The 21,501-nt window shown below is 52.6% G+C and overlaps 1 protein-coding gene across 1 annotated transcript in view; it reads left to right on the top strand.

The window, feature by feature from the left end:
- SHANK2 (SH3 and multiple ankyrin repeat domains 2) overlaps positions 1-21,501 on the top strand; it is a 559,042-nt gene that overhangs the window by 160,963 nt on the left and 376,578 nt on the right. The window contains exon 10 of the mRNA XM_082476803.1: positions 3,074-3,151. Within this exon, the coding sequence (XP_082332929.1) occupies positions 3,074-3,151 (78 nt within the window). The remainder of the gene's footprint in view (positions 1-3,073; positions 3,152-21,501) is intronic.

Below are 21,501 nucleotides of genomic sequence, written 5' to 3'. Positions count from 1 at the left end.
TACAGCTGAGGCCCCGGGACCCCCGCAGCCCGACGTCAATCTTTCCCTGCAGAGCTCAGATCCGCCCCACCCCTGGCCGCGGGGTGTGCGAGCAGCTCCCGCCCTGTCCGAGGCCTCCCTGACCGCGGCTCAGAGAACAAGAGTCCCTCTGCCTCGGCTCCTGTTTGCTCCGTGCGCAAGTGGTTTCCTCATTAAAGTCATCATCGTGCAGTGGAGGCCCCAGGGGGGCCCTCGCCCAGGTCACAGGGACCAGGGCCGCCCCAGCTGTGCTTTGCCTGACCCAGATGTGCTCTTGGCTGGACCTCGCGGTCAGAGAGTGATCTTCCTGCCAGCATTCTCGGCAGGCGTGCTCCCCTGTCTCTATCTCTGTGTCTCCCTTGGTCTCTGTCTCTGTGTCTCTCTTGGTCTCTCTGTCTCTCTATCTCTGTGTCTCCCTTGGTGTCTGTGTCTCTCTTTTTCTCTCTGTCTCTATCTCTGTGTCTCCCTTGGTCTCTGTCTATCTCTGTGTCTCTCTTGGTCTCTGTCTCTCTCTTGGTCTCTCTCTGTGTCTCCCTTGGTCTCTGTATCTCTCTTGGCCTCTGTGTCTCTGTCTATCTCTGTGTCTCCCTTGGTCTCTGTGTCTCTCTTGGTCTCTCTGTCTCTGTCTATCTCTGTGTCTCCCTCAGTCTCTGTGGTCTCTTGGTCTCTGACTCTGTATCTTTCTTACTTTTCTAATGCATGACACCTTTAGTGAGCTATGACTCACACACCATACAGTTTGCACATCTAAAATACACCGTTCAGTGTTTTCAGTCTGTGTACACGGCTGGGTAACCATTCCCCACGGTCAGTAATAGAACATTTTCAACACCGCACACCACTCCCCGGCTCCCACCCTGGGCACCGCTCACCCGCCTCTGTCTCTGGATTTTCAGCTTTCGTCTCAGGCCTGCCCTTTCTCCAAGTCCTCCTGCCCTGGCCTCGGCCCTACTCTTCCCAGGACAGCGGGTCCCCTCGGGCTGGGGTGGGGCAGCTGGCCTGGCCCTGTAAGCAGGCCGCTGGGGGGACCCTGGTCAGTGGCTTCATTTACTCATCACTCAGTTGCCGCATGTCCGCCCCGGGTGACCACACCCGTTGCCTCTGCTCTGGACTCTGTAGGTGGAGGTGGACCAGGGAGATGGACCCGGGGCTGGGGTTTGACCACGCCTTGCACTGGAGCCCCTGTGCAGAGGCCTGTGGAAGTCGGAGTGGCCCAGCTGCGTGAGACACTGGCACCGCGGGCACTTGACCATCCAGACGCTCTTCCCAAAATGTAATTTGCCCATCATAGCAGCCCAGCTGCATCTGTTAGGCAAAGTGTTCATATCGTCACTGCTTCTGTAGCCATGTGCTTCCACTTGTCTTTTTTTTTGGCTGCACCACGAAGCTTACAGGATCTCAGTTCCCCGACCAGGGATTGAACCCAGGCCACGACAGTGAGAGCCCGGAATCCTAACAACTATGCCACCAGGGAACTCCCTTCCGCGTGTCTTTTTATCTGGGGGTATTTGTCCCTACCCTCCCCATCAGGAGTTTCAAAAGAGTTGGTCTCTCCGGGCGAATAGTAGATGCTCATTAAGTGGACAGGAATAGATTGATTTTCATTGTACAAATCCACAAGAAATGACTATTGGCTGCCTTTTAAAAACGTTAGAAAATGTAAGTACAGAAAATAGTAATAACAAAAGATTTACTCCATCATCCTTCCTGAGAAAGTAAAGCCCCTTAACTGGTAACATCTTTCCAGACATATTCTTTGCTTTCTATAATACTGGCTTTAAAATGTAAGTGAAATTAAGCTATATCATTGTTCTAAGACTCACGTTTTCTACTTAGACGTTCTTGGATATTTTTCTTGTCAGTTTATATAGGTCTGCCTTCTTGTTTTTGCTACCACTGCCTCGGCAAAGAATGTTCTATGGAGAACAGTATGGAGGTTCCTCAAAAATCTAAAAATAGAACTACCATATGATCCAGCAATCCCACTCCTGGGCATATATCCAGACAAACTGTATTTTATTCAGAAAGATACATGCACCCCAACGTTCACAGCAGCACTATTGACCATAGCCAAGACATGGAAGCAACCTAAGTGTCCACTGACAGAGGAATGGATAAAGAAGATGTGGTACATATATACAATGGACTCTTACTCAGCCATAAAAAGAATGAAATAATGCCATTTGCAGCAACACGGATGGACCTAGAGATTATTATACTAAGTGAAGTAAGTCAGACAGAGAAAGACAAATATCATATCACTTATATGTGGAATCTAAAATATGACACAAATGAACTTATTTACAAAACAGGAAGAGACTCACAGACATAGAAAACAAACTTATGGTTACCAAAGTGGAAAGAGGAGGGGAGGAAGGACAAATTAGGAGTTTGAGATGAACATATATAGACTACTATATATAAAATATAGATAGCAAGGACCTACTGTATAGCACAGGGAACTATATTCAATATCTTGTATTAACTTATAATGGAAAAGAATCTGAAAAAGGATATACATATATATGTATAACTGAATCACTTTGCTGTACTTGTCTGAAACATTGTAAATCAACTATACTTCAATAAAAAGTTCTTTGTTTGGGGGAAAAAAAAAGAAAAGAATGTTCCAGAATGATTCCCACTTTCCTTTATTTTAGAACATTTTTGCCATCTCCAGGTTTCCTCTTCGTTTTTTTCCTTTTGTATTTTACTTGCAGCCTTTCTATTATTATGTATTTTATACGCACGTGCAAAGCTCTCTGTAGATGGTCTTAAAAAAGTGGAATCACTGGCCGTGGGATGTATGGACTTTAAATTTTTGTAGATTCTGCTGAGCTGCTGTCCAAAGTATTTGCAGCAGTTGAGCTTCAGCTGACAGCCTCCAGGGCCTGTCCACCCCTCCTCCTGGCCCCTCCGACGAACAAAAATGCCCTCCTGTTGACCTTGCGTTTTCATTTCTCTGAATTCTCGTCAGATCGCCCTGCGAACAGGCTTCATTAGAGGATGCCTGTGCCACCGCTTTACAAACAGATTTCTCCTTCCTTCTGTGCAGGACAGCTGTGCCCGCGTGCTGCTTTTTCGGGGGGGAAATAAGGAATTGAAGAACTACAACAGCCAGACCCCATTCCAGGTAAGCGGACTTCTCAAACCCCGGAGACGCCGCGTCGTCGCGTTCCCGCACATCCTGTGTGTGTGTTGACGTGAGCTCAGCCCTCTCGTCGGGGACGGGGTCTGTGTGTGGAGCTGCGGCCCTGTTTCAGTTTGCCAGTCCACACTGGCTTCCTTCCATTTATATATATATTTTTTATAATTCTTTATTTTATTTATTTATTTTTGGCTGTGTTGGGTCTTCGTTTCTGTGCGAGGGCTTTCTCTAGTTGCGGCAAGCGGGGGCCACTCTTCATCGCGGTGCGCGGGCCTCTCACTGTCGCGGTCTCTCTCGTTGCGGAGCACAGGCTCCAGACGCGCAGGCTCAGTAGTTGTGGCTCACGGGCCTAGTTGCTCCGCGGCATGTGGGATCCTCCCAGACCAGGGCTCGAACCCGTGTCCCCTGCATTGGCAGGCAGACTCTCAACCATTGCGCAACCAGGGAAGCCCGTTCCTTCCATTTAGAACAAACAGCATCGCTAAGGCAGCGATGCGTCCAGGTGGGCGGTTCACGAAGGCAGCTTGGGAGAGGCAGCAGAGACGTGGATGCCATTCGTTGCAGCAGCTGTGGGGCAGTCCTGGCTTCGTGCTGATCCTGGGAATGGGGAGATCTTGGTAAGAATCTCCCGGGAGGGAGCTGCCTTGCCGTCATCTGGTGCCCTCACCCGGCCTGCTATCCTCGGTGGAGGGTGAACGACCCGGTCCAGAGTGGCCGTGGGGTTACATGGTGGAGCGAAAAGCCAGGGTCCTGATTTTTTTTAATTGTGGTAAAATACGTATTACACAAAATGTACCGTCGTAGTCATATCAGTGTGTACCATTCAGTGACCTTCAGCACATGCAGGATGTGGTAGCATCACTTCTGTGTACTTAAGAGCTTTTTCATCACCCCAAGGAAAACTGTACCCACCGGGAGTTACTCCCTGTTCCTCCCTCCCGTGGCCCCTAGGCAGCCACTCATCCACTCTCTGTCCCTGTGGACGGGCCTCTTCTGGACATTTCATGGGGATGGAATCGTACAATAGGTGGTCTTTGGTGTCTGGCTTCTTTCACTCAGCATTGTGTTTTCAAGGTCCATCTGTGTTGTAATGTGTATCACTGCTTCATCCCTTTTTATGGCTAATATCCCATTTTATAAACATGGGGCTCATGGAACTTTGAGGCAGCTGGCCAGGTGGTTTAGGGTGGAAAAAGTTTTTTTTTTGGCTATAACTTTTTCAAAGTTACAGAAATGCTTTCTCATCCTAAATACAGCCCTCTCCACTCGAACTGAACATTGAGGTGACTGCGATTCTTTTTATTTGGAAATAATTTTTACATCTTATTGAGCTGAGAGAGGTCTTTCATTTAGACCTGGCTTCCATGGGCGACTTGACTAATCCTCTCCTTAGGTATTACTAATACAGACGGGCTTGATGCCTTGAAAATGAACCAGTTCAATCCCCAGACTGGGCTGGACGTCTAACAATCACCATTAACCACTTTGCTCAGTTGATGAGAACTGACGAGCCTGGATTTTACTCGGAATCCGTGGCTTGAAGATATATAATGGGAAATGGGTCATGGAGGCGAGTTCCTGCTGTGCTAATGGGACTATAAAGACTACGATTTTGCCCCAAAACATGTCTTCTTTCCAGTGGTGATGATGAGGGAGCCGTGGGCTCTTCCCACTTCGTGCTGGGACACATCTGCCCTTTTGGGCTCAGCAGTGGGTTGGTGGCCTTGGTTTAAATATTTTGTTGCCATTAAATAATATCTTTCTTTGGTCCTTTTTTTTTTTGAAGTCAGAACGGTGCCTAAATTGCTTAGAAAAGAGCAGCTAACGCCCTTTGATTCATGGTAAACGCGTAGATGATGGAACAGAGCCATTTCTCCCCTTCTGGGCAGAAGTTTGTAACCGCCACCTGGCGCTCCAGGGGAGCGAGTTGTGCACGGCATCCAGGACAGAAGGTCACTGTCAGTGACCTCCCTGTGAGTCCCCACTCCTGTCCCGTCACCACGGGCAACGACCACCTAGGGCAGGGACACCCCTTCTTCCAGGAGGCCTGGCAGGAAGCTTCGTGCACCCTCCTGGCAGCAAATTCTCACCAGCTCAGACCCAAGGCCATCTGTCTCTATTTTGCTAACGATAATCAATGAAGTGCCCCAAATGGTTCAGGAAGACAATTATGCAAACACGCTTGAATGATAGGACTTTGTGCCCTGCAGACACTGTTCGTGTACTGGGCGGAACTGAAGCCTGGGATTCGTGTACCGGGCGGAACCGAAGCCTGGGATTCGTGTACAGGGCAGAACCGAAGCCTGGGATTCGTGTACCGGGCGGAACCGAAGCCTGGGATTCGTGTACCGGGCGGAACCGAAGCCTGGGATTCGTGTACCGGGCGGAACCGAAGCCTGGGATTCGTGTACCGGGCAGAACCGAAGCCTCTGGGATGCTTGCTCTGCACTCCCAGCACGGGCTCCGACGGCGTGCGTCGGGAGCTGGTCTCCCCCTCGTGTCTCCCCACCTTCTCGTGTTTGCATGGCACAAAGAGACTTAATTCAGTCTTTGGAGCCTTGCCTGTAAAATGTCCCCAGCATTCACGGTCCTTCCCCTCCCAGTGATGAATCAACACCGTTGATTTCGGGGGGAATGATGGCCTGCCCCATCATTTAACAGGGATCGAGTATGTCCACCTGGGAAGCTTTGATGACATTCAGCTGCTGTTGTGAACGTGGGCTTTTCTAAGAAACCTTGGAATATTTGATAGACTTCATCTGGCCAAGCTTTGCTTAATGATTAATCCAAAGGCTGCAGCAGCAGCAGCGGCAGGACTCAGGGGCTTGAGAGAAATGCAGATTCTCAGGCATCTCCTCAGGCACCCGGAATCAGAAGCCTGGGGGCAGGGCTTCGGGTCCTGTGTTGTCACTAGCCCCCTAGAGACCCTGACATCCACTCAGGTTTGAGAATCAAGAGAGACAGAGGTGAATTTCTGAAGGAAGAGGAGGAGGAGTACTCACAACATTACTTGTGATGGTGGTGATGGTGGTGATGATTGTGATGGTGGTGATGGTGGTGATGATTGTGATGGTGGTGATGGTGGTGATGGTGATGATTGTGATGGTGGTGATGGTGGTGATGATTGTGATGGTGGTGATGGTGGTGATGATGGTGATGGTGGTGATGGTGGTGATGATTGTGATGGTGGTGATGGTGGTGATGGTGGTGATGGTTGTGATGGTGGTGATGGTGGTGATGATTGTGATGGTGGTGATGGTGGTGATGGTGATGATTGTGATGGTGGTGATGATTGTGATGGTGGTGATGGTGGTGATGGTGGTGATGATGGTGATGATGGTGATGGTGGTGATGATTGTGATGGTGGTGATGGTGGTGATGATTGTGATGGTGGTGATGGTGGTGATGGTGGTGATGGTGGTGATGATGGTGACTGAGTCAGCCCAGGCCGCCATAACAAAGTACCACAGACTCGGGGGCTTAAACAACAGACATTTATTCCTCACAGTCTGGAGGCTGCAAGTCCAAGATCACCGTGCTGGCAGATCTGGTTTCTGGTGAGGGCTCTCTTCCTGCACCTACTCATTGGTATTTCTTCTGTGCAACATGTAGAAAGAGGGAGAGAGAGAGAAAGAGAGAGAGCTTTCTGGTGTTTCTTCCTCTTCTTGTAGGAACAACAATCTCATCTGATTAGGGCCCCACCCTTATGACTTCATTTTAACTTAATTACGTTTCTAAAGGCCCTGTCTACAAGTATCATCACAATGGGGGTTAGAGCTTCAACATGTGAATTCTGGGGGAGACAGTTCAGTCCATAACATTGATGATGATGTTGGTGGTGTTGATGGTGATTAGGGTATTGGCGATCACAGTGATGATGATGAATCTTCCCAGGTGCACAGAATCTTTTTCTAAAAATATTTATTTGTTTGTTTGTTTATTTGGCTGCACTGGGTCTTAGTTGCGGCATGTGGGATCTTTTAGTTGTGGCATGCCTGTGAGATCTAGTTCCCTGACCAGGGACCGAACCCAGGCCTCCTGCACTGGGAGCGTGGAGTCTTAGCCACTGGCCCACCTGCGAAGTCCCCAGTTGCACAGAATCTTAAAGCTCAGAAATGCTCTTCTGCATGTTCTCGTTTAATGTTCAACAACCCAACAAAGTAGGCATTTTTTTGCCCAATTTATAGGACACGTGGCATTAGAGATGTAAGCCTAGGAGTCCTGAATCAGTTCGTGGCCGAGTCTGTGACGCCCAGGCCTTCTGACCACCGGTCCAGGGCTCTGTGGTCTGGGGTGAGGCAGGCGCATCCTTCTGGCCTGTGATTTATCTTGCATCCTGAGATGGAGTGCACAGCATCAGCGATTCCTTGCTTTTGGGATCGCTCAGTCCAAGGGAGCAAACGTGTCCTGGTTCTGAAGATGAAGAGGAATGGGATGGAAAGAATTCTGCGGAGGTGGATGGTCTAAGTGAAGGGGGAGTACAGCTGGGGTGGGGGGACAGAGGAACAGCCGTCTGCGGGTCAGCCGTGGTGTCCGCTGGGTTAGGCGCCGGTGCATGAAGGTGCTGTGTAGGCGTGGTTCACATCTGCAGTTGACTCAGTCAAGGAGATGAACCTTCCATCATGTGGTGGGCCTCATCCCATCAGTCGGAGGCCTTGGGAGCAAAAACTGGGGTTCCTGAGAAGAAGGAATTCTGCCTCCACACTGTAACACGGAGACCCCGCCTAGGGTTCCCGCCACCGGCCTGCCCCACTATCGCATGGGCCAGTTCCTTAAAATAAATCTGTGCGTGCGTGCGTGTGTGTGTGTGTGTGTGTGTGTACACATCCGATGGGTCTGCCTCCCTGGAGAGCTCTGGCTGATACCTGGGAGGATTGATTTGGACCCTCTTGCCCCCAGCAGCTCCATTCCAACGGGCCTTCGTGGTTTTGGAGGGAAGGATTCCAGCCCCTGCTTTTTTGGGGAAGCAGCTCTCCCCCGACACGTGTCACCGCTGTGTCCTCCGCAGGGGGCCATCAGATGTCCAGAGGCAGAGAGGGAGGGGAAGATGAGGAGGAGCGGGAAAGGCAATGAGAGACATTCTGGAAGGTCTGACGTCCAGTTGTCATACAGGGAGGGGCATGTGAGGACAAGATGCGGGGGGACAGAGAAGTCCTGGCCGTGGGGTCTTTTTGGTGAACATCGTGCCCGGGTACGCTGGCTGCCGCCCAGGGAGCAGGGACTCCTTGCCCCGCCGGGCACTCAGTCTTTAACACGCGTCATTCGTGATGCAGGTTCCCATCGTCCCCACTGGATGGAGAGGTGGGTAGGCGCCGGGGTCCGCAGCTCGAAGGGGACGGTGAGGGTTGCCCACGGCCCGGGGCCCTGAGTCCTTCCTCCACCGTCACTCTGGATGTAAAAGGAGGTGAAAGGCCAGAGCCAGGAAGGAGGGGTTTTAAATTCCTCGGGTCTTAGGCAGTAAATGACGGGGCCGAGCCGGGCCTTGGCAGATGCCCATAAATCCGTTTCCTGGAGCCCCTCCCTCTGTGATGGACGCTCTGATGCCCAGGAACTGGCCGTGCCGTCGCATGTTCTCTGGGGGCCACTGCACTCACAGGAATGACCTTGGGTCTCTCCTGAAGTGTCAGATCCCGGCTCTTGTCCTTCAGGTCTATGAGCATCTCCCGGAGCTCTGACGGCGCTCGCTCCTCGAGGGCACAGCTGGGGAGGGATGGAGATTCTCTCAGGTCGCACTTGACGCCGTGCAATGCAGCGACGCCTTGCGAGTGACCGAGTCTCCCCGTCCTTCTCCGTGTGCTCCAAGCCGCCGCTGCTGGGGTGGAAGACGGCCCGGAGACAAAGGCAGCCTGACACTTTGGGGGGTGTTCGTGTTCCGGATGTTGTACCTTTTCTGGGAAGTCGATGAAATCCGCCCAGCAGGCACTTCGATGCCCTGTTTCCTCCAGTTGTCTTTCTGAACTTCTTTCTTCATTAGTGATTCAACAGTAAGACTTCAGCAGCATTCTGTCGAAATCCACACAGATTGTAGAGCAAAGTCAAGGCGATGTCGTTCTCTCCTGTGACCTTATGCTTCCCTGTTGCATGTCATGGGCAGGGTCCCAGGCCCTCTCCTGCTGTGCTGCCTTCTGCGCCACAAATGGCGCGAGGTGACATTGCGAAATTGCAGAGTTAACACAGAACTGCATTAAAGGCACAGACACACACGTGCACACACACAGACACATAGACACACACACATACAGATACACACACACACAGACACATGGACACGCACACATGCACACACATAGACACAGACACATGCACACACACATACACATGCACACACACCAACACATATGCACACGTGCACACACACAGACACGCACGTGCATGCACACACACGGACACACACGTGCGCACACACATACACATGCACACACATCAACACATAGACACACGTGCACACACACAGACACGCACATGCACGCACACACACACACGGACGTGCACACGTGCACACACACAGGCCCTCTGGAGGAGCGCGTCTAGCTCTGGGTTCGGAGGCCGTGACCATGCCTGTAACTTCATCCCCGCCAGGCACACCATGGCTCCTCCCCTCGTCCTCTGAGGTGGTCACGGGGCCTCCTTCTCCCCACTCCTGCTCAGGGAGACCAGCACCCACGTGACCCCTGCGTGCCATCCAGATGGACCCAAAGACAGATCCCAGCTTGACCTGCAGCTCACCTGGACCCGTGCACCTGACCTCACACCTGGGCCACGTGGATGTCCCGTGTCTGGGTGGGTGGACCAGCCGGGGGAGGAGCGGGGACTGTGGTGGGAGGGGAGGGCCAGACCCGCATGGGCACAGCCGCCACCAAGTGAAACGGGTACATCGTGGCAGGTGACAAGAAGAGAAAGCAGGGCTGAGTGAGAGGCCCGAGGACACAGGTGTGAGGCGTGACACATCCGTGGAGCGGAGGCGGGGGCCGCCGTGTGGGGAGTGGGCACAGCATTCCAGGGGGACGGGGCATGAGCAAAGGCCAGGGGTCTGGGAGGAACGTGGCGTGTTCGGGAAGGAGGCGACCCCTGCGGCAGGCACGGGGCGAGGGCTGCAGGGGCCCCCACGTGGAAGGGCAGTGTTCTGGGCTAAATAACGGCCCCAGAAGATTTAGGTCCTAATCCCCGGAACCTGCAAATGTGACCTTGTGCGGCAAGGACTTTACAGAAGGGGTTAAGCATCTTGGGATGGGGCGTTACCCTGGATTATCCGGGAGGACTCGGTGTCATCACAAGGGTCCTTCTAACGGGATATGCACAGAGGAGGCCACGTGAAGACGGAGGCAGAGGCTGGAGGGACACGGCCACAAGCCAAGGAGCACCTGCAGCCCCCAGCAGCTGGAAGAGGCAGGAAAGACCCTCCCCTGGAGCCTCTGGAGGGAGCACGGCCCTTCCCACATCTTGGTTTTGGCCCAGTGATACTGATTTTGGACTGTGGTCTCCAGAACTGGATAAGGTTCTGCTGCTTGAAGCCAGTTGTTTGTGGTCATTTGTTCCAGTGGCCCCAGGACACTGACACAAGAGCCCACTGGTGGTTGTCAAGTTGCGAGCTCACAAGTTCCCACTGCTCAAGTCCCCGGGCGCCCTCCTGCCCGGCCCTGCACCAGTCTCCCTCCTTGGTTTCCCTTCTGCCCTCTGTGAAAATTGTCACCAGCTTGGATGCATCTCTGCTCTCTGCCACCAATGAAAGCTACTAGGAAAGCCACGGTGTGGGAGCTGGGCCATACAGCCACCCAAAGGTGACATCTGCATTGCCCGTGGTGTGTCAAGTCCCACATTGGCCGCTGTGACAAGTCCCACAGGCGGGGTGGCTCAGATAGCAGGCGTTTATTACTCACGGTTCCAGAGGCCGGGGAGGCCAAGGTCAAGGTGCCAGCCCTCTGGTTCCTGGCGAGGGCTCTCTTCCTGGCTTGCCTTCTCTCTGTGTCCTCATGTGGCCTCTCCACTTTCAAGCCCCCTTCACGTGTGCTCTGTGAGAAGCAGCATTTAAACCCTCACAGGGTGGGTTAGGAAATATCAGGTTTCATCTGAGCCCTTTCCATGAGTGACAATGAAAAACTATTTTTTTTCTGTCCAGCCAGATTCTTTTTGCTTCTTTGGGTGTGTTTCTCTGGTGTGTTTAGAAGCAGCTCGGTGGGGCGGGAGCAGGGCACCACTGGTACCTGCCTCACGTCTTGTGATCTGCTGACCTTCCACGGGGCAGACCACATGCCACGGGCCGGGGCATCCAGCTCTCCCACATTTGTTGGTGGAATAAGCCACAGTCTGCAGTTTGCCACCTGCCATCCAGATGGTGGATCTCAACCCAGAGACTTCGTGGCCTGCCCAGAGTTTTTTAAAAACTAAATTCTTTGCCAACATTTAAATATCCAGAAATTTCATGTAAACATTCCGATTTCCAGCTCCCCTCGAATAGTTAGGAAGAGTGGGCACACGCAGGCAGCCTTTGTGTGTGTTGGCATTTGGCCAGGTTTGGGGAGCGCTGCCCCTTTGGGGAGGTCGCCACTTGCCAGCCTGCTGCAGAGTCCCTCCCGCTCCTTACTGCCCACCCCCGCCTGCCTCTTCCGCTTTGTGGCCTGGCTGGTCCCTCTGAGCACTTCTGCCCGTGATCCCTGCTTAGGGCATGCGGTCGGGGAAGCCATTCATTTTTAAGTAGTTTCTTTAAAAAGTTCTTCTTATTTGGGATTCAGACTCTGTGTTCCCATAGAAACAGGGAAGAGGAAGTCGTGTTTCTAGATTCGGGCATAGGAACCTGGGAAACCCGTGTTTTGGCTGATCTACTGTGCTGATCTATGACGAAGAAGAATCGGGTTTCAAGTTCATTATTCCAGCCAGTACACACAGAGTTCCTGGTTAGAGCCACGCTCCCTTCTAGGTGCTGGGAAATGCGTCAATGAACAGCGACGCCCCTGCTCTCATGGAGTGCGCATTAGTCAGACTGATGGTGAACAATTAAACAGATATACAGGGAGTGCGTCAGGGTTGCTAACTTACTTGAAGGGAAGCAGGGTGAGCGGGTAGTGACACAGGGGTGTCTCTCTACCAGGCTGTATCATGATGGGAGCCTTGCACGACCTCTGATGTTTTGAGCAGAAGCCAGGAACGAGGGAGGGAGGGAGGGAGTGGGCCATGCAGATATCTGGGGGATGGGAACTGGCACGTGCAAAGGCCCTGGGGTCAGAGCATGCCTGGCCTGTTTGAGGAGCAGCAAGGAGGCCAGCCAGTGGGGGAGCGGGCAAGTGGAGGCCAAAGAGGCCCCTGTGACTCGGAAGGACTTTGGGCTTTACTCTGAGCAAGACGTGCAGCACCCACAGGGCAGAGGAAAACTCTAAAGTGGGAATCAGCCCATCCCATCCGACAGCCCGCCGTGGTCCCATGTGAAAAGCAGGGCTGATTTTTACCCTTTGAATGACATGAGTGAGGGGTGCCCCACGAACTGAACCAGCTTGGGCTCAGGACGGGGAGATTTTCCTAATTAATCGGTTGGTTGATTGATTGTGCAACATTGGGGGAGGGGTGGCAAGGTGGAGAACAAGACTGTGACGGATGTGTCTCGAGGTCAGAATCATGAGGGCCCCGGGGGGCCCTGGGTAGGCGTCTGGTCAGGGGCAGGGGGTGAGTTATCAGAGCTCTTCCCCGGAACCCCTGCACCGCAGCTGAGGTGGGAAACCCAGGTTTCACAAGTTTAAAGTTACGCAGTCTGTCCCCTTAAACAGAGCATGGTGTGGCCAGCGTTGAGACCCCCCCACCCACACTCCCGTCCCCGGGCACGTGGGCAGGGCTAGGCCGGGGCCCAGGGAGTTCAGCTGGCAGGTGCTGCTGTCCACGAGCTGAGAAAAGCACACCCAGTCCCCAGGTAACATGTGAAGTTCAGGAAGCATGTGGGCACCTGACCCTATTATGTAAAAATGAAGGAGAGATGGTCACCGGTCCACAGCAACAAGATGGGGAGAAAAAAGAGGCGAAGAGCATTAGAGAAACCGCCCCGCCTGCCATCAGTGCACAGAGCTAGGAGCCGGCCCGACCTTGGGTCAGGACCCCGGAGACTCTGGGTGTGGAAGCAAGGCTCCTCTGTGTTGGGGATTGCAGGTAAGGCTGGAAACGGGTGTGTTGGTTGAAACTACTAGGACCATATGACCAGGCTCATGGGGACCTCGCTGACCTCACAGCTTCCAACTCACTCCCTCTGCCCCAGACACCCTGGCCCCTGCTGTTCCTCAAGCACGCCAGACACACGCTTGCCCCAGGGCCTTTGCACCTGCTGTCACCGCTGTGAGTAGAACCCCTTCCCCAAGTACCCTGTGCTTCCTTCCCCCCATGAAAGCCCCCGGGGGCGTCCTCCCGCTGGCAAGAGCAACCTACCACATCCGGAGTTTCCATTCTGCATGCAAACGCTTCAAATCGAAAATAGGAACAGACAGCTGAGAATCACCAGTCATTAAGGGAAAACTGCCAGCATGAAAGGCAGACACCAAACAAGCAGAAATAAAGATGATGGGTAGAAACTGAGAAATTTAGAGAATGGAAGGGGACTTCAAAAATATATACCCCAGGGACTTCCCTGGTGGTCCAGTGGGTAGGACTCTACGTTCCCAATGCAGGGGGCCCAGGTTCAATCCCTGGTCGGGGAACTAGATCCCACATGCATGCCGCAAGTAAGAAGTCTGCATGCCACAACTAAGAGCCCACATGCCACAGCGAAGACCCGGCGCAGCCAAAATAAATAAATAAATAAAATAAATGTTTTAAAAAAATATATATGTGTATGTACCCCATCTCCTCAGTGTGATAAGAGAGGATAAAGCATTTGTGAAGTGAGGGTTGAAGGGGCTCATGACAAGTAATAATGGCAGCTAAGCTATGAGCGCAGCCTTGCTGAAGAGGACTGAAGATGGACGGGAGAACTGAGCCGTAAGGTAATCCAGGAGTTGGGAGAGGGTTTGACACCTGAATGACGGAATTTCCAGAGAGAGTGGAAGAAATCAGCAAAGACATCATTCAAGACAATGCCACCAAACAGAAGGACACGAGATTGGCAATTGGAAAGGCCCCTGAACTTCCAGCATCAAATGTGAGCAAGTGTCCACAGCAAGGATGGGGCTTGTGAGAGCCCAGAACTTCGGAAATAAAAATAAAAATACGATCCTTAAATTTCAAAAAGGGAAAAGCCATTTCCATATGGAGGATCGGGGATCAGACATTTCAGCAACAACACCAGCAGCTCATGGACCGTGAATTTCATCCTCCAGGGCAGATGTCACCTGGAAACGAAGGCAGCGGAGAGATGGCCAGATGTGCTTGCACCTGGAGAGGAGGGCTCTGTCAGGACCTGGTGATCCATTAATTGTGGGTCAGTAGAAGAGCAGATTTTTAAAGGTGGCTGTTATTCACTCAAGGGAGAGAGACCCATACTTGGCTGGCTCTCTCGGCTGCGGGAAAGATGGAGTTAGCTATCCTAATGTAGACGCGGGGTGATGATTAACCAACGCAGGGGACACACCTGTACTGGGCTGTATGGTGGATGAGCTGAGCCCTCGTCTTCCCCAGCAGGATGTCGATAACTGATATTTAAATGGAAAGAAATCAAGACAGAGCACCAGGAGTGCGCTGTTTAGGAGTAGGCGGCAAAGGACTGAGAAAGCAAGCAAGTGTGAACATGGTCGGGGTGTGGACAACCGTGTAGAAGGATTTGACTTTTCAGACCATGCATCCAGGTGTGTGGCACCTATAGAAGCAAAAATCTGATTTCATTTTTTTTAAGGCAATCTTTCCTGTTCCCCCTTCCCCCTTACCATGAGCTCACCTTTGCCCGGTGAACTCCTATTCACCCTTCAAAACCAAAGCTCTCCCTCTGCAGGCTGCTCTCCTGCAGCCTTGGGCTGTCCCAGTGGTGCTTTGCTTTTGGTGCCCGTGTTACTTGATATGCACCTGTAACATAATGTATCGGCGTGGATGGTTTCTGCGTCAGTCGCCCAGCTACACTGTAAAGTTCTTTGAGGAGAGGATGCCCTGTCTCTTCCATCTCTGAAGTCCGAGCGCTCAGCGGCAGGTGAGGAACACACCTAACTGGAGATGGAATGAGCTGTGACTGGTCAGCTGTCCTTGGTCACCCGTCAGGTAATCTTTGTAATTCCTCACACTGGCCACTAAGTGGCAGCGTTAACTTGGAACGGCTCGGTCCAGGTGTGCAGGTGGGGCAGGCAGGGTGCTGCTGATTTTTTTTTTATTGGAGTGTAGTTGATTTACAATGTTGTGTTAGTTTCAGGGGTACAGCAAAGTGATTCAGTTATACGTACACATGTATCCACTCTTTTTTAGATTCTTTTTCCCATATAGGTCATTACAGAGTATTGAGTAGAGTTCCCTGTGCTATACAGTAGGTCCTTATTAGTTATCTATTTTATATATAGTAGCGTGTATATGTCAATCCCAATCTCCTAATTTATCCCTGCCCCACTTACCCCCTTGTAACCGGAAGTTTCTTTTCTACATCCTTAACTCTATTTCTGTTTTGTAGATAAGTTCATTTGTACCCTTTTTAAATTTTTTAAATTTTATTTTTATTTATTTATTTATTTATTTATTTTTGGCTGTGTTGGGTCTTCGTTTCTGCACGAGGGCTTTCTCTAGTTGTGGCAAGCGGGGGCCACTCTTCATCGCGGTGCGCGGGCCTCTCACTGTCGCGGCCTCTCTTGTTGCAGAGCACAAGCTCCAGACGCGCAGGCTCAGTAGTTGTGGCACACAGGCTTAGTTGCTCTGCGGCATGTGGGATCTTCCCAGACCAGGGCTCGAGCCCATGTCCCCTGCATTGGCAGGCAGATTCTCAACCACTGCGCCACCAGGGAAGCCCTGTACCCTTTTTTTAGATTCCGTATAAGTGATATCATATGATATTTGTCTTTCTCTGTTTGACTTACTTCACTCAGTATGACAACCTCTAGGTCCATCCATGTTGCTGCAAATGGCATTAGTTCATTCTTTTTTTTATGGCTGAGTAATATTCCATTGTCTATGAGTACCACATATTCTTTATCCATTCCTCTGTTGATGGACATTTAGGTTGCTTCCATGTCATGGCTATTGTAAGTAGTGCTGCATTGAACACTGGGGTACAGGATGCTGATGATTGATGTTTACTATTTCTATCCTGAAGAAACACGTCCTGAATGTCAGTCCTGGAATTGTTCATCAATTCGAAGTGAAGTAGAAATTACCCTGTATCAGTCAGCTCCGGCTGCCATAACAGAAGATCACAGATGGGGCAGCTTAAAGAAAAACATTTATTTCTCACAGTTCTGGAGGCTGGAAGTCTGAGATCAAGGTGCCACCCCCTCCGGTGCCTGGTGAGGGCTCTCTTCCTGCCTTGCAGATGGCTGCCTTCTCACTGTGTCCTAGCGAGAGAGATCGCTGGTGTCCCTTCTTATAAGGGCACTGATCCCATGGTGACCTCCTCCAACCCTCTTCCCCTCCCAAAGGCTCCACCTCCAAATACATTGCATTGGGGATTAGGGCCTCAACACAGGAATTTGGGAGGGGGGAGGACACATTCAGTCCTTAAACCCAAACCGCAAGACCAGGAGACGTTTTGGGCCAAGGTTTTCTCAGTTTGCTGTAATGCTTCTGTTATCTGTAGTTTCACATTTGACTTTGAATGGTAGCCTGCTGTCCCTCTGCAGACGTAATTCTGGGAGCAGTCACGCGTACATGTGTGTATCAGGTTAGAAAACTACCCAGTTCATCAGAAAATGCCCCTGCAGCTTTCTAGAAAGAGGGAGGAGGGTGGAGAGACTGGCGTTTACTGAGTGTCCACTGTGGACCGTGCAGGGGGATTTTATTGGGAGAATGTGGTCCTCAGATGCCCTGCACGTTTAAAAATCTTGAACCCCTTTTACAGATGAGCTAGTAAAGGCAGAATTGAAATTTGGGGCTGTCAGACTCCAAACTTACATCTCGTCTCTAATCGGCCCATCTGCCTCCTGGGATTCAAGCTGATGACCCCCTGTTAATCTTGGTCTCCCCACCCAGAATGAATGCAGCCTCTGCCATCACCATGGTGTTCCCACAGGTGAACCTGCAGGTTGGCTAATGAGCGAGGGTTCCCCCAGGACCCCCGCTCGGTACTTGTTGGTTCAAGTTGGTGTTTCTCCCATTTCTTTCCTAATTGCCCTCCTGCCCCCCGTGACGTTTCTGTACCGCAGATACACTGTGAATCCTTTTTAGGCGCTGTCCCTATGGCTGCGCTTTATGCATGAAAAGAAGAGAATATCTTTGTCCCCCTGAGAACCAATCTTCATCTCCTTTGAGAATGGCTTAAGGCATCTGAGCTTTCTGTTTTTGGGAAAATGCCAGTTTTTGTATATAATTAAGTCACTTCTGTTGGGGATCGTCAGAGAGGAAAAGGACAATAGGAGAAGGGCAGAAATATAGGAGCTCCCCGGCTGCAACAAACTGACGATTACTGGGTGGCTTATAACGGCACAAGTGTATCTTCTCACAGTCTGGAGGCCAGAACTTTGAAATCAAGGTGTCAGCAGGGCCGCGTTCCCTCCCAAGGCTCTAGGGGAGGGTCCTTCCTGCCTCTTCCAGCTCCTGGGGGCTCCGGGGTCCCTGGGCTTGTGGCTGCATCCCTCCCGTCTCTACCTCTTCTTCATGTGGCCTCCTCCTCATCTATATTCAAATCCCCCTCTGCCTCCCTCTTATAAGGACACCTGTGATGATATTTAGGGCCCCCCCGGATAATCCCAGCTTATCCCATGTCCCCATCTCAAGATCCTTAACTTTATCACACCTGCAGACCCCCCTTTTTGCCATGTAATCTCTGGTCAGGTTCCAGAGATTCGGACCTGATGTCTTTGGGGGGCCATTAATCTGCCCACACGAGAGGGAAAGAGTAGCCAAGCAGAGTAGAGGGTTCTGGATGGGACGAGGGCAGAGGGACCCCCGCCTTAGTACTGCCTTCCCAGAACTGGTGGGGGAGGGGACAGAGGCACGAGAACTTCTGCAGGTCCAGGTGGGCCAGGGAGGCCAGAGTGACCGAAACCCAAAGGTCTTGAGCCATGGATGGAACCCCGGGCGCGGGGCAGGGCCGATGGCAGGCTTGGTGCCCATCACCGGGGGGACCACAGCAGCACAGCAGACGCTGAGGAGCTCCCAGCGAGACCTGCAGCCAGGGATGGGAGGTGACAAGGAGCTGCCTGGGGCCATCATCTTGACGCCCCTGGGACCCATCGGTATGCCTCCCCCATTCTGTAGATCCCTCCTGCCCCCACCCCATCCCGGCCGTTACCCCCTCAGCCCTGAACCCTGTGCGCGACTCCCGATTCCACCGGCCTCTCCCCGGCTCCCGGCCCCCGGTGACGGTCCACGGGCGGAGTCCATCCCTGCACCTCCCAGCTGCGAGGCCGCCTCCCTTGATTCCCATCTCCCCCGCTTCCCTCTTGCGCTGCCTGACTCTGACCTCTGGGACTTTGCAGATGCTGTTCCCTCTGCCTGGAACTCCCCTCCCTCCCCGCGCGGCTCAGCCGGCTAGATCAGGGCTAGGGCCCCCAGGGAAGCTCCAGCCCTTCCCGGAAGTGGGGTGCGGTGCCCCAGCAGCTCCCCTCACCTGCGTCGTCATTGCCTCCGGGGTCTTCGTCTGTCTCCCCCACAGGTGGTGGGTCTCCAGGGGGCAGAACCTCGTCTCGCTCCCCGTGGGTCCTCAGATGACCCTCCACGGGTGGCCAGTAAATGTCCGCTTATAGGTTGAATTTCAGTGAACGGAACTGTCTCTACGCGGATTTTTATAAGCGCTCCAGTGGCCTCCAGCCCTTTAAGCCTTGTGATGCGTTTACCCCTTGGGTTAACGGGAGTGTCCGTTTTGAGGGACTTGCCCTTCCTCGTTGGGGAGGGAACCCTGTGCTCCAACAAGATCCCAGAGCTTTAGCTCGATGGGTGACATTCATGAAGGCTGCCTGCCTTCCCCGCTCAGTGTCACCCACTCCTCTGAACGTCCCTTCCAGGCACAGGGGGTTAAAGGTGTGCCTGGGACCGCCCCCCAGTGACGCTGGTCCCCTGAAAACCTCCCGGGATTCTGTTCTCACTCTCCTGTCTCCCTGCAACTGTTGCCTTGCCCAGTCCTCAGCCGATTGGCTGATTCAGGGTCAATTAGATTCTGTCCCCTAGGAAATTGGGATGAGGGGAGAGAGGGCAGGGTCATAAAGACCCCTTGGCAACCCAGAGCCTGGGGAAGCAGAGGGAGAGTGGGGTGGGACACAACGAATGGAGGAAAACGGGGAGGAGACGATGTGGATTGGGAGAGAGTAAGACAGACAGACAGACACACGCAAACTCATGCACACACACACACGCACGTGCAGATGAAGAGGTCAGACATCCTGCACTAGGTTTTCATGAGATTCCCCCAAACTACCTTTTTGGTTGAGCCAACCAGTGGGTTGGTGTTCTGCAGATCCAAGCAGTTCCCAGGTTGAACAGGGACGGCGCCGGGTCGGACCCAGATGTTCTTCCTCTGAGTCGCACCTCTCTTCCACCACGTCTGCCCGCCTCGCAGTTCACACGTCTTTCCCACGGCTGTCCTTGGAGCCCCACCAAGTGCCAGGCTCTGGGGGCACTCGGCGGGCAGTGAGAGGTAAATGCCAGGTGCACAGAGAAGGGAACAGACTGAGGCTAAAGGACGGGTCACCGTCACCCCCGAAGGCGGCACCAAGCCTGTGTGGCCACAGGAAGCCCTTTTCCAGAGTGTGTCTGGCGCGTGAGCCGTCCACGAAGGCAGGGCTGGCCCTGCCCCCCGGGCCCTCGGGAGGCTTAGGGTCAGGGAGACACCAAGGGGGTGACGATGACACAGCCGCCTGCCTCCATCCGCAGCTCCGCTGGGGACGGTCTCGTTCAGTCCTGGGGCCTCCAAGCTGGGTTCTCAGCACAGGCAAGTGGCAGACCTCGGAGAAGGGCTCTGGCGTTCCTGTCTGCTTCTGGGTTTTGGACATTTCCCTGACCGCCACGTGGCTTCGGGACTTTTAGAAGATTTCTATGCTCTCCCTCACCTCGAGAGACACTTTCTTCCACCCCCTCTCAGTTTTGAAAGCATCTGGGCACCTGCTGTTGTTCGTTTTTAACACTTCCTCCAGACATAAGCAATATTGATCCTATTACTTTATTAAAACCCCAGAGTCCCCCTGCACGGCATCTTAGCTTGTCCAGGGCTGGCACGTCCCGTTCTAATGCCAGGCGGAAGAGTGGGGTTTGGGCAGGACAGAGGTGCCTGTCTAATGCTACAGATCTCAGGCTTGCAACTTAAAAGCTGCAGCTAGCAGTGACATTTCAGGAAAGGTCACGCGAATCAACAAATCCCAGGGGGGAAAAGGGACACCCACGAGTGAATTCCAACATGGATTTTTGTTTCTCCCAGGAAATTCGGTGTTGACTAAATCATGCCGGGGACTGACGATGGGTACCAGTGTAGTTTACCCTCCCTTGGGCGTATTCGGGGATTTTCACTTCCTCTTAATCTCTGGCCCTTCTTCTTTAGGGAGGGCTGTCGGCAATGGGGGCGAGCAGCTGGGCCCGGGGAGTTGGGGGTGGGTAAGACACAGGTCCTCCCAGAGCTCACCTGGCCAGCACCAGCTCCCCTCAGTGGAGAACTGTTTTGCTCATGGCTTCTAGGTGCTGACGTGGTCATCAGAAACCAAAAGGATTGCCAACAAAATGGACAAATAAATAGCCCAGACAAACGGAGGGGTCTCGCTTCTTTTGCCTTGTTGCTTTGAAGGTATTTATAAGTTCTCAAGTTGGTTTTAGCGCTGGGATTCTTCCCCCATCGCTTTTGAACGTTTTGGGAATAGGCTCTAGAGAGCTGGCATTTAAGGGAAGGATATTTATTCAAGAGAGAGGAAACTCAGCCAGCTGTGACAGTGATAAGGCCAAATGGATGTCGATTCCTCTGAGACTTCAGCCTCGGGACCCAGGAGTGGTACCCACCGTGGGGTTTGGCCTGTGCTGCTGGAGTGGGGATGCAGGCCCACATTGGTTCCTGTTGCACGTGAACCCCAAGCTGTCTGTGATGGAGGCCTCCAAACCCACGCTTTATTAGAAGCAATTCACAGTGCAGGGTCCAACCTAAAACGCCTGTTAGCCTCACAAAGAAGGAACTCGGTATAAAGATTCGTCCTGCTTTTCAGAACTTGGAGTTTTAAAAGCATCATCAAGCCGCCTTCTCGCACACGGCTTCCTTGTCTTAGCAAAGCGTCTTCTGGGCAGAGTTTGTGTTTTGTTCATCTCTTAATTAAAGCCGAGGGCCCAGC

Source organism: Balaenoptera physalus, assembly GCF_965194825.1.
Source record: "Balaenoptera physalus genome assembly, chromosome: 10".
Lineage (NCBI taxonomy): Eukaryota > Metazoa > Chordata > Mammalia > Artiodactyla > Balaenopteridae > Balaenoptera > Balaenoptera physalus.
This window is presented reverse-complemented; position numbering and strand designations above follow the sequence as displayed.